Genomic DNA, 13,151 nt, shown 5'->3' with positions numbered 1-13,151 from the left:
TCCCAACCCCAGCGTTGAGCTGGGTCACCACTGCTGCCATGGAGAGAGACTGCCCAGGTGGCACAAAGCTGTGCTGCCTCAGTTTCCCCCATGGCAACAAGTTCCTCACATACTCAATAGCTTAGAATATACAGACTGATCTCCTCACTCTCCTGACTACTCCTCTGCATCCTCTGGACCAGGGCATCAGTCAGTGGGGTGACAGTGACCCTACACCAAAAGACCATGCTACAAAGCCCACCTATGACCTACTGCCTGAATGCAATCCACCCCAGCCAATGGTCAGAATTACATGTGCATCCCAGGCACTGGCTGACTCTTATGTCCCTTTTACTCCACCAAGCCATCTCCTGAAGGCGCGTTCCTCCCACCTCCTCTACCCATAAGGATGCATGAAAGACAAAACACCCAGGGTGAAGAACCTGGCCTTCACTGACGTCTTGTGTGCCCCAGCTCACCTGCACCAGGTTGCCACAGTTGCCCTTTGTGTTGTTGATCTGGAAGGAGATGAAATCCTCCCCTTCGATGCCAGGGCAGTGGCGGTCGTTGACCCGCACCCCCTCGCGCTCAAAGCCCAGCTGGAACAGCTTGCACTTTGAGATGGACACCTCCATTTGGGCGGCTTTGCAGGTCACCTCCGCATCAATGATGTCATGAGTGGCTAGAAGAGAAGATGAGACAGTGTCATATCACCACAAATGACACTGCAGACCCAGGCCACTGGTCCGGCCATCCCTTGTCCCCACCATCAGAAACAGGCTGGGATCATCTCCTGCAGCACACCTTGCTCACACAACCGTCCCTGCTGCTCAAAGAGCTCCCAAACCAGAGATACCCATAACGTGCACTCCGTAAAACCTGCTCCTGTTCCCATCATGAAATGTTCACTGTTGCAAAACGCCATCTTAGCAGAGGTCCCAGCCCTCAGCTCCTCCCTTCCTGAAGCCCCAGTGGTCCAACAACATAAAGTGTGCACAGGAGACTTCATGCCGACCCTGCAGGACTCACTGTTCCCATAGGGTGGGGGCTCGATGCAGCCGCACAGCTCCCCTCCGTTGTCCATCTCGCAGCTGCGGTTGGGGCAGTCAGCACCCACACAGGGATCTTCCACCACTCCTGCTAAACAGCACAAGAAAAGAGCACAAACACAATCTCAGACTGCAGGACGGGCACCACCAACCATCATGGGCCACCACTGGCCCCTCTCCCCATCTCCTCCTGGCTGAGTTCCCCACAGGATGTGGCTTCTTTCAACCCAGATGTCCCCCAGTTCTCTTACAGCAATTCTCCTTCTCGATCCACTCGGTGCCCAGGATGCCGAAGGTGCGGCAAGCCTCTCCGTAAGCAGCCAGCGAGCCACACAGCTGGACCTTCTTGTGGTTGTAGCAGCCATCCAGAAAGCAGGACTCATAAAATGGCAGGGGGTCCAAGAGGCCATAGCAGGGCTGGAAGAAGCCTTTCATGTCTGTCAGCTTCAGGCAGTAGCTGTCGCTCTGCAGCTCCTGGATCTGGACGTTGTCGCAGGAAGCGGCGTACTGCGAGTACTGCAGCTCGTTGCAGCTGTGGGCACCGGACACATCACGGGGGCTCCCGTCGCAGCCCCGCTCCCGCCCAGCTGGGAAGGGCCATCTGATCGCTCACCTCTTCTGCATGCCGTTGGTCTTCCAGCTCTGTGCCAGTACCACGCTGCTCACCGCCGGCTTCCCCCGCAGCGTCGCATAGTCATCCGTCCGGTCACCGTTGAAGTTGCCGCAGAGGCCACATACCTTGTTCTGCAGTCGCTCGCCGATGGTGATCTTGATGACATTGAAGCCGTTGTAGCGGATCTGGATGTCAGGGCTGGAGTCGATGACCAGGAAGCCCTCCTGGCTGAAGATCTTCGTCGAAAGCCCCGTGACAAAGGGGATGCTCACAAGGCTGCCGTTCACCTGGCATGGGAGAGGACACAAGGCTGACATCCTTCCCATCCCCTCTGCCTATAAAGATGAGTGTGAGCCATGATATCCCAGTCATGAAGACTTTGTTTTTGGCAGAAGCTGCATATCCACCTCCTCCTTCTGGCCAATGGGTCACTCTGAGCATATTGCCTCTCTTAAATGCCTGCGTGAGGCTGTGCTGCAAAGAGAACTCTACTCCCATGCAGAGGCTCTAGCCTGGGACTCATCACTCACCAGGAAAGACCACAGATCGTCCCCTTCAGAGACTGAATGACACTACAGGGACAGCCAACTGCTTAAAAGGACAGCTTCACCCACAAGAGGTGGACGGGTAGACCACTGCAAACTCCTGGGCTGTGGATGGCCTTGCCTCCTGCCAGTCCTTTTGTCCTGGCTGGTGTCCCTCCTAAAAGCCCAACAGCTGACAGTTGTATCCCCCACCAACAGATCTTCTTCAACCAGGATGCAAAGCCAACAATAGAGTCTTCTGGGACCCTCGCAGAGGCCATCGTGCAGCCCTGCAGACCATTACCCTCCACTCAGGAACCAATCCCCTGCAAGCCAGCACACGGCTCTGCTCCTGAGGGGCAGGACATCCTGACAAGACCTTACCTTGACAGTATTCCTGTCGCTGATGAGGATCTGCTCCTCGTTGATGTAGAAGTACACAGGGGAGATGATGGTGAGGTTGGGCGAGGACCACTTGTCAAAGTTGATGATGAGCTGGAAGGAGAAGTCGGGCAGCTTCTGGCAGATGGTGGAGAGGACAAAGGCACAGTTGGCAGGGAAGCGGAGGAAGGCTCCATCGAAGGTACGGAAGACACCACCTCCCGCTGCCAGGCAGAAGGAGCTCCTGGTGCTGAAGCAGCCACGGACACCGTTGCGCAGGGCGCACTCCTCATCCGACTTGCAGTGACGAGGGTCACACTGAATGAGGTTGCGCCGGAAGCAGCGGCACCGGCGAGTGCAGTCCCCATTCCAGAAGAGCTGCTTGGGCTGAAAAAGAGATCTATCACTGGCCAGCAGGGCTGGGTGCCTCTGCCCGCTCCTCTGCAGACACTTGGGCCAAGGTTTACACCCCTTTGCCACAAAGCAAGCAAGACTGGACAACAAGGCCAGAAGAAAAGATGAAAAGAACATGCTGGCAGCTTGCACCTACCTTGGAAAGTCGCTGCTACACCTGACACCTGAGTCACCCTCACCCAACAAGCATGGGATGATTTTGCCAGGAAGACAGACTCACTATGCATCACACCGTTGGAGAATGTCCCTCTCCTCTCTACCTCCAGTACCCTCCAGAGCTGTGAAAGCCCTGTGCATCATCCCAACCTTCAACAACCCCAATTTCCATCACCAGTGTGGTACCAGCCTCTTGCTTTGTGGAAGCTTACCAACTTCAGTTTTCTGGTTCTGCAGGACATATGTTTCCCATAGCCAGCTTTCCTTACACCAGAGCTCCAAAAGAGTAGCTGAGTGAGACTCAGACTAGAAACAAGACTGGCATGGGAGAGGCACCCATATGTGTAAGCCACTTGACCCAAGCGCGTGCTGGTTGTCAGATCAGAGCTGGACCCCAGCCCCAACGCAGGGATTCCTTCAGCAGGAGTGATGGTAACAGAGGATACCATAGGATAGCAAACACCGCACAGGCCATCACCGAGGCTTCACTATGAAGCCAACTTGACCCCTGTCCACCTCCACCCAATGCACATATGCTCACTCTGCCTCTTGTTCCCTGCCCACTTTTGCCTGGTGCAAGCCCGCCAGACTTCAGACCGTAAGACACACATGATGCTCATGAAGGAGAGGACTTGCCCCTTTAGGCCCTACAGAACACTCCGTTTGACTCAGGCTATGACCTCAGCAAACGGACCCAGAGCAACACGCCATTCCCACTCAGAAATATCTGAAAGAGGGTGGGAGAAAGCCCCAAGAGGAGGATGTGAATGGCGTACCTCGTAGTATTTGCCATCAGAGTAGCAGCCACAGTTGTGGGGAAGGATGCAGCTCTTGCCGTTGAGGACATAGCCAGGATCGCACTGGCAACCCTCCACGCAGTAGTGGCTGCAGTCACTCTTCAGCCGGATGGCGGCACACCGGGGCTGGCACAGGGACACGCAGCTCTCGTAGTGGCTGTTGGGGGGACAGCTGACCGCTACGATGTCACCGGAGGACAAAATGAATACAGATTAGCTCCCCAGACAATACTAACCTGGAAGCCAATGCCATGAGGAGGGGTAATCCCCACCGCTGGTCTCCCTGGGCAGCTCAATCCCTTGCCAAGGTGGTTAACATGGACCACGTTGCCCAGAGAAGGACCTGGAGCTCCTGGGAATGCAGCTGAAGGGAAAAAGCAGCCTTCGGCCCTCCATCCTGCACTGCTTGCCAGTCCAAGGTGAGCAACACTTCTCCATTACTCACCACTGTCTCTGAGATCCCGTGTGCTGGTTTTGCCCCTTCCCCGTGCTCCCTGCTGTCCTGCAAACAAGTCTGCTCACTGACATGAGGTTAACATCTCCCTGTGGAAGGGATGTCCATGCTAGCCCTGGGGCTTTTCAGGCACCACATGGAGCCTCCACGCTCTCCAAGTGGGGAACACGTATCAGGGGACACGTTTTCACTGGTCCATCAGAGCGTGAAGTCTCTCCCTTGTGCCTCACCAGCTCACCAGGGACCATTTCAGACCTGGTGTGTGGAGTGTCGGTCGGTGGCCTCGCTGCCCCTGCCCCGTGAGAGCGGTGCCTTCTGAGCCAGGAGTTTGCTCGTTAGAAGAAAAAAATGACATAAATTTAATTTTCAGTCTTGTTAGCAGGGACAGTTACTTCCCATCTGATTTGCCAGATAGATTGGCTGCCAGAGAGGATCACAGCCCTCATCCTCACGAGTCTAATTCAACATTGCTTCGTAATCTTATTGACAAAAGCACGCAGCTTCATTAGAGCAAACATGTAGTCCTGGCTTTGAAGCTGCCTGATACCATTTCTGCTTAGCAACAGAGGGATGAACTTGGGACTTCCCCCTTTCCATCCTGCTTCCCGCTATAGCACCTGCTGTTTGTAACAACTCCAGAAGTGCTCCAGGCTTGATTCCACACCCCCACCCCACACGGCAAGTGCAGGAGGAACCAGCTCTCAGGCCATCGGCTTCCTTCTCCCTTGTCTGCACACAGGTTGGTTTGATGCACTCAGTGGTGACCACGTGCACACCTACTGCTCTGCGTTAGCTCACCACTCTCTCGACTGACCCCTTATCCTACAGGGAAGGGGGGAATCCTCAGGGCCATCCCCAGACACTGACCATGGGGACCCAAGACATGTCTGGGAGGTGGCAGGTGCCACTTCTGTATGGGGTGAGCTTGGGCAAGGGCTATGGCTACAACAGATGGCTCCAGGGAGCACCTCTAGGTCTGGAGGCAGTGTAGCACTTACAGCAGGAAGTGAAGTTCCTCCATCCAGTAATGGCGATGCCCTGAGTTTGGCACGTGCTGGCATAATTCTGCAGCCAGCTGCAGGCCGTCTGCATGGCTCCCCCATCAACGCAGGTGTCAAAGAGGCAGTTCTTGTAGAAGAAGCCAGGGCTGATCTTGCTGTGGCACTTGGCAAAGACACCGCTTTGGCTTGGGATGAGGCTGCAGAGCTGCTGCGGTTTCCAGAAGCCTTCTACCTTCCCACAGGCGGGGCAGCGGTCACCACAGCCCACGCGGCAGAATGCATCCCGCTTCGCCCAGCTCTGGACAAAGTCGGCAACGCTGGCAGCTGGCATGCCACCCGCGGTCGTTAGGTCATCCTCAGGGTTACCATTGTAGCGTCCACAGAGGCCGTAGGTCAGGTTCTGGAAGCTGCGTGGGATGGTGATGGAGAGGAAGGTCTTCCAGTCATACACCACCTTCAGCCCAAAGTCAGTCTCAACCACGATGTGAAAGCCAAAGGCAAAGATGTTCACTTTGCCCTGGCCCAGCTTCAGAGGCAGGTAGAGTCGCTCATTGTTGATCTGTGGGGAGGGAAACAAGACAAACCATGAGTGGGAATGATGATCAGAGCTGCCATGGGATGACATGAGGGAGAGTAGCTTGGTGATCCCAAAGCAAGGTTCCCGCTGTCCTCATCTCTACATTCAAAACAAGGCAACCAAAATGGAAGTGCCCTCTGAAAGCTGCGCCTGGCAGCACCCTACAGACGAGCCCTTCCCCTGGAAAACCTTGTGAGCTGTAAGATCTCGTACCTAGGGAAACTTTCCACGGTTTGGGAGCCACAGCAGGGAGAAACAACCCCTGCCCTCATGGCCCTGCACTCACCAGCACAGTGTATTTGTAGGCACGGTGGATGATGATGTTATAATTGAAGACCTCCACTTCAACTTGCTTCACCCACAGGGCCAGAGAGGTGTCTCGATCCTCGTTCTTGGCTGTGACAGTGAACGCCGGGAAAGTGTCTGAACGCTCTGCCCTTGGCAGAGCAATCGTGGTGCACAGGACCAAGCCACAGCTGCTCTGGTAGTCAAAAGAATAGCCATCAAAAGTCAGGTAGTGTCCGTAGCCAGAGACGATGCAGGAGGCATCCGTGCGGACGTGGCAGTAGTAGAGGCCATTCTCCTCCAGGCAGTACTCGTCGTCCTTGCAGGAGACATTCTCGCAGTACACACTGTTGTCGGAGCCGTTGCAGTAGCAGAGGAAGTGGCAGGAAATGTCCATCCAGAAGGTCTGGTTGGTGGCCAGCTGGCGCCCCTCGAAATTGCAGCCACACTCACCACGGGGAACACAGCGGGTGCCGCGGAGGGCGAAGCCCTCATCACACTGGCAGCCCTCCGTGCAGGTGTCTGTGCAGACAGGTCCTGTGGCCAGGGTCTCGCAGGTCTCTACACAGCTCATGCACTCCTCGAAATGACTGTTCTCCTGGCAGGCGAGAGCTGTGGGGACAACAAACATGGAGCATGAACTCCAGCAGCCCCAGAGCAGCGTGAAATGGGGGAACTGGCAAAAGGTGGGAATGGGATAAGCGGCAACCAGTTTGGGAGGAAAAAAGCAGGAGAGGCAACGGTCACAGTACCCTGCTGGCCACCAGCTCTTCCCAACCCCTTGACAACCTCTTCTCCTCTGCAACATCACCCTCCCCACATCATAGCCCTGTCCCACCACATGCCGAGTAACATCTCCCACTGTCAGAAGACAGGAGGCCATGGCTCCTACATGGACACCTCCCTCAAACCTCCATGGTAGAGACGGGGGCTGCCAGAGACTTCCACACTGGGGATTTTTCACACTCACTTCTGAATTATGAATGTTTTTGCATCAAAAGCAATTTTATAGCGACAGCTAAAACCAAGCATTATTCAAATTTTCCTCTGGTGGTGGCGTACAGTGCTGTCAGACTCCATCTGCAGCTCTGGAACACTCCTACACTGCATCATAAAACTGCTGATGCCTCCTGAAATGCCACCCTGAATTCACTTCCCTGGGAAATCTGTCTCTGCTGGCTCTAGTGCTGCTTAGGAACTACTGTTGGGATGCAGGGCGGTGCTACCTTGCCTTCAGACATTTTATCCCAACTGCAATTCTCCTTTCTCTTCCATATGCTAGATGGGAGAGGACTTTGTATGTGCTGGCCTCTTTCAAGGCAGGAAGCTCTACTGGGCTGAGCTCTCTGGATGTCAAAGCCAATCTTTGGCTGAACAGCAAGCATGAGAGTAGGAAAATTGTCTAAATTGCCAGAATTTAGGCACCTCTGCCCCACCTGTTTGTATGACTTTGGATATTTAATGCTGCTGTTAGCACCATTGGGGCAGGGCCTCTCTCTCAAACAGCCGTTCTGCTATTGTCTTCCAGCTTAGCCACAGAGGAGCACTCTAAGAGTAAGAGATGAGAGGGGAAAGAGAGGCCATACTTCCTAGCATTCTGTAAGAAAAGTGGCTCTGTACACCCACAAGCTCCCAACAGAAAAACTGTCCGAGGTCAACAGAGTCTACATCCCCTTCTCCTGGCTTGGGTACTTAAAAGGTTTGCTGGACTCACGGCAAAAGCTGTGGCTCCTCCACTGGCCAATGTCCACCTCTGCATTCTTGCAGGAGCTGGCATAGCGTGCAACTGAGTCGCAAAGCTCTGATTGGTTGCCCCCACTCTGGCACAGACGGAAGAGGCACGTCCTGTAGTAAGCTGAGACGTTGACCACACTATGGCATTCCAAGAAGGAGCTGTTGGTGGGATCATTGATGATGCCGCAGTTGGAGCGGCTCCTGTAGGACTTGAGCAGCTCTGAGTCATTGTTGCAAGCTTTGAGGAGGTCCCCGCACTCCCCATTGCAGATCTCATCAAATGTGGTCCAGCTCTCCAGGAAGAGCTCCAGGTTGTCCGTGTACTTGCCCTTGGGCAGGCAGAATTCATCACTGGCGTTGCCGTTGAAGAAGCCACACAGGCCCCCAGTGCAGTTGAAGTAGGTGGTGGAGAGATGGATCTCCAGGAGGCCTGAATCATAGTAACCGATAGCCAAGAGCCCCTCTGACTCCACCATGGTGCCGTTACTGCTACGAAAGATTTCCAGGCGGCCAGAAGGGTGGAAATAGGGCAGCTCCACATCATAACCATTCACCTACAAATAACAAGCAGATCAACATGCTTCAGGAAGGGCAACACAAATTGGCATGGCCATTCCTGTTGGTCAGCTTTGCTGTGCTGGGTGCATTAAATGCTTCCTGACCCAGACCCCACCTCCAAAAGCCTGGAGCCTCCTTTGAGTTACAGGGATACAGCTGATTCCTTGCATTTAGCCCCCCAAACATAGAATGTTTTTCCAGGGAAAAACAAGTTGCAGGAGACAACTCACATCAGGAAGGCCTCCAGACCTGACCTGGCTAGCAAACAGGAATAACGGCACTGTGACAACTTCTCAAGAACCTAAAGGGAAGGACCACAGTGGCCCATGTGGGCTTCCTCCAAGTGCCACCATAGTGCTTGAGACCCTGGCCTGGGGGCCACGGAACTGTGAGCCCTTCTTCAAAGGGACATTGGATCACAATGTGAGCCACCATTTCCTGCCCAGTGTGGGCCACCCCCTGCCAGCAGCACCTTTACCTTGATCTCGGACAGGCTGGCACCTCCGATCTTCACCTCTTGGCCAACCACCTGGATCCGCACAACACGTGGCCCATTGGGAGCAAATCCGGGCTTCTTTTGGCTGATGTCCACCTCGATGAAGTCTGATCTTTCCGGGCAGGTTTTGAGCAATGTGTAGGAGTGTTCCAGTGGATAGGGAAAGGCGACACCATCAAACGTCTGCAGCACCTGGTTCTGCCCCACCAAACACAGGGTCTCCCGCTTGGGGTAGCAGCCCCGGTAGCCATTCTCAATGGTGCAGACTTCTCCTTCAGGGCAGGTGGTGTTAAAGCACCTGGTCTCCCCACCATCCTCACACTGGCATTCCACCGTGCAGTCCGCTGCTGCCCAGAAAGACTCCCCGATGGCGTAGTACCGGTCGTCCACATCGCAGCCACACTTGTGGATGGGGATGCAGTGGTCGGTGCTGAGGACGTGGCCCTCGTTGCACTCGCAGCCCTCGGCACACGGGGAGGTGCAGGCCAGCGGGGCTGTGAGGTCTGAGCACGTGGCGGGGCAGCTGCTGGCACACACGGAGTAGTGGCTGAACTCTGGGCACTGCACGGCCATTGCTGTGGGCACAAAGGGAAGACAAACGACAGGAGGACCATATTATGGCATGGTTTGGGGCCGGTTTCCTCTTTCCCATTGACCCACAACAGAGACAATGCCGAGTGAACCCCACTTGATGGTAGAATTAGCCCTGCATTTCCCTCCCACACCTCCCGAGCCATTCTTCTCGTGCTTCTCCAAAACAACCCCAGGGCCCTCAAGCCACCCACAGCTATTTAATGCTGCAAGCAAGGAGGATGGGCTGAGCAGCGTGCCACCAGCCAGTCCCTGTTGCCACCAGCCTCCATCTCTCCTTACAGCAGCAGACCATCGGTGGAGAAAAGCAGAACTCCCACCTCATACTGGACCCACACTGCCCTTAAGCTGGTGCAAGACTTTGATGCCACTGAGGGGAGGAACCAATCAGCTCTTGCTCAGCTCCCTCCCTTGGCTCTCTCCCCATCATCTCACACACTGCTGGGCACGTGGGCAGACCCCTGAAATCGCTGTCCTCCTCCAGAGTGGAAGCACACGAACACTTACCGCATCCTGTCTGGGTCCGCCACTCTCCCACTGAGATGCCCAGGGACTGGCACACGGCGGCGTACGCCTGGATGGCTTGGCAGAGGCCGGTGCTGTTATCCCGTGCGCTGCAGAGGTCATAGACACAGCTGTGGACAAAGGCGGTGGGGTCCATGACGGCACTGCACTCCCACAGCGGTCCACTGCTCTTGTTGATGAAACCACAGTATTCGGAGGTGAAATAGAGAGACTCGGTGGTGGCATCACAGAAGGTGCAGTTTTCCAAGCAGCCAGGCGAGCATTGCCGCTCGGGGTGTGGCACTCGCCAGCTCTCACCCAGGTCCAGCACAGACACAGCCAACCTCCCGTCCGAGCGGAGGGTATCATCCTCGGGGTCTTTATTGTAATTCCCACACAGCCCACACGTGGTGTTGATATACGAGCCCGGAACAGAGACAGAGGCGTAGTGTTGTCCATCATAGGTCACCAGCAGGCCAAAGTCGGTCTCCAGGGCTGTGTACAAGCCACTTTGGTAAACTTTAATTGCACCCAGTTCCAGAGAGATAGGTAGGGACACCACCAAGTCATCCACCTGTGGGAACAACACCGGACAACTAAGCCAACATATGACATAGTAGAGTCCTCATACTGGGACGCAGGGTCTGTATGGCCCCGTTACTGGGTCTTCAGGTTAGGAATGTGCACAGGAAAGCTATCAGTATGCCACCAGCATTTGCCACTATGCCTGTGACCCCATGCCCATTCCCCAAGGGATGTGTGGGTCCCAGAAGTGCCATCCCACGCTACCGAGGCTGCCATCGCCAACATGTTGACACCTCAGGGGAGCCAAGCTGACAAGTTGCCCCCTTTCAGCGGGGCTCTTACCTTTGCTTTCCCAAAGCTGCCTTTGGGGAGGACAATCTTGTGCGAGTAGACCTCCACAAAAATATCCCTCAGCCAGGAGACGGAGGAGCCGCCTCGGTTCTCATTCTTGGCCTCCACGTTGAAGTAGGGCAGCTGGGTGTCTGGCCAGCACTGCCTGGCGAGGAGGTAGGAGCAGGAACCCTGGAAGTGAAAGAGGAAGCCGTCGAAGGTGTGGTAATGTGGATCTCCGAACACCACGCAGGTGCTGCTCTCCACTGGCACGCACTGGAAGAACTTGGTCTTCTGCTCGCATGTTTCAAAGGGGCCACAAGCCATTTCTTGGCAGAAGATCTCGTTGTTGAAGTCCAGGCAGCGGCACTTGGTGGTGCAGTTGGCATTGTCCCAGAAGATCTCTCCTTGACGGAGAAACTGTCCTAGAAAGACAGAAAGGGGAAAAACCCACGCTACATCACTTCTGTAAACAGAGGAGCATGATCTAACTGCACCACACCGTCCTTGGAGGGGATCTGTGATCAACAGTGCCGCTAAAGTGTCCTGCTACTGGGCTTCTCAGCTGCTTTCCTTGCTCAGACTCCCAGCAAGAGCCACTCAGCAAAGTGCTGCGATTGCAATCTTCATTTTCAATGTACAGTGCCTCCCCCTCAAGTCCTACTTTTGCTGCATGTCCATGAGCTGGTGTCAACACTGTCGCGGTGACAACACTGGCTAACTGGAAGGCTATTCCTTCCATTTTGGACACCCACCACCCTCGTTCTGTTTCAGTGTCAAAGGACCGTTCATGTGATTTTCTCAAAGGCAAATTCCACTGGTAGAGCTTCTGGAGGCCATTTCTAGTGTTGTTTCTCCACTTGTGCTGTCTTTCAGCTTTGTCACCATCTCCATAGTTCCTCCGTTGTCATGATTTTGCCAGTCGAAGAGTGACCCAGAGGCAATTCATTTCCGTTTAGGAAGCACTCATAGTAGTTATGAAACCAAAGAGCTGTTGATAAGTAACTTCCACACCATACATCAGTGGCGACAGGAAACGATGAGTGATTACACAGCAGTAGACATAGCAGGCTTGTTACACGGCAGTACTATAAAGGGAGGCAGGTTTGTCTAGTGAGAGACGTGAGAGGCAGAGAGAAGACAGGAGAACAAGGGTGGCAACTACTCGTGAGAGTTTCCCTCTCCTCCATATGGCCGTCTTTCACACTTCTCACACTCGTGGCTTCTGCCGTGTGCGCTGCCTGGATTTACCTCTCCTAAACTTTTTGTTCTCTTCCCCACCTCCTACAAAAAAAGCTATTTTTCACTTCCCTGCATCAGCCAGCACCTCCTCTTAGCAAGACCCACTTGTGAGGGCTCTCACTCCAACTGTCCTGGTGGCGGGGATTTGGCTAGACCGTCGCTAGGCATGGCAGCCCCCCACCTCTGTTGCCTCTTGGTGCATCTCCTTACGTGGTGCACGACTGGCTATCCACTGTGAAACACAAGTCCAGACGTGGGATCTACTCAAGCCGCCCTGGTCACCTGCAAAGCCAAGAATGGCTTTCAGCTGCCTTTCTTCCTGAGCGAAGCAGCTGGAAGTGGCTGGAACGTGGACCTGAAACCTCTGCTGGAGCAGCGAGAGCCTCAAGGTCTCACAGGCTTTCTTTCCTACAGTCCTAAACCAAGACATAAAGAAGCTGCATGTGTCAGAGCAATGACATCCCCAGTGTTCATCAGCTGGAGCACCTCCTATATGAGGACAGGCTGAGAGAGTTGGAGTTGTTCAGCCTGGAGAAGAGAAGGCTCCAGGGAGACCTTAGAGCAGCTTCCAGTGCTGAAAGGGGCTCCAGGAAAGCTGGGGAGGGGCTCTGGATCAGGGAGTGCAGGAACAGGATGAGGCAGAATGGTTTTCAGCTGGAAGAGACGAGATCTTAGGCAGAAATGTTTTGCTGTGAGGGTGGGGAGGCCCTGGCCCAGGTTGCCCAGAGCAGTGGTGGCTGCCCCATCCCTGGAGGGGTTCCAGGCCAGGTTGGATGGGGTTTGGAGCCCCTGATCCAGTGGGAGATGTCCCTGCCCACAGCAGGGGAGTGGAATTGGATGGGCTTTGAGGTCCCTTCCAACCCAAACCATTCCATGATTCTATGCAATTACAATCCTGTCTTGCTGGAAAGACTCCTGGAGCACAGTGAACCCTCCTGACA

The 13,151-nt window shown here is 54.7% G+C and overlaps 1 protein-coding gene across 4 annotated transcripts in view; it reads right to left on the bottom strand.

Annotated features, from left to right (window-relative positions):
- Positions 1–13,151, bottom strand: part of TECTA (tectorin alpha) — a 31,499-nt gene that overhangs the window by 3,613 nt on the left and 14,735 nt on the right. For 2 of the 4 annotated variants that reach the window (XM_054086903.1, XM_054086904.1), the window contains exons 8-19: positions 10,981–11,393; positions 10,117–10,687; positions 9,001–9,593; positions 7,945–8,518; positions 6,232–6,842; positions 5,366–5,927; positions 3,893–4,092; positions 2,550–2,933; positions 1,642–1,928; positions 1,280–1,560; positions 1,009–1,119; positions 459–661 (exon numbers count right to left, since the gene is read on the bottom strand). In XM_054086903.1, the coding sequence (XP_053942878.1) occupies positions 459–661; positions 1,009–1,119; positions 1,280–1,560; positions 1,642–1,928; positions 2,550–2,933; positions 3,893–4,092; positions 5,366–5,927; positions 6,232–6,842; positions 7,945–8,518; positions 9,001–9,593; positions 10,117–10,687; positions 10,981–11,393 (4,790 nt within the window). Of the gene's footprint in view, positions 1–458; positions 662–1,008; positions 1,120–1,279; positions 1,561–1,641; positions 1,929–2,549; positions 2,934–3,892; positions 4,093–5,365; positions 5,928–6,231; positions 6,843–7,944; positions 8,519–9,000; positions 9,594–10,116; positions 10,688–10,980; positions 12,645–13,151 lie in introns of those variants that run through there. The other 2 variants (XM_054086907.1, XR_008453399.1) reach the window with 2 other exon arrangements.

This window comes from Cuculus canorus, chromosome 23 (assembly GCF_017976375.1).
Source record: "Cuculus canorus isolate bCucCan1 chromosome 23, bCucCan1.pri, whole genome shotgun sequence".
Lineage (NCBI taxonomy): Eukaryota > Metazoa > Chordata > Aves > Cuculiformes > Cuculidae > Cuculus > Cuculus canorus.
This window is presented reverse-complemented; position numbering and strand designations above follow the sequence as displayed.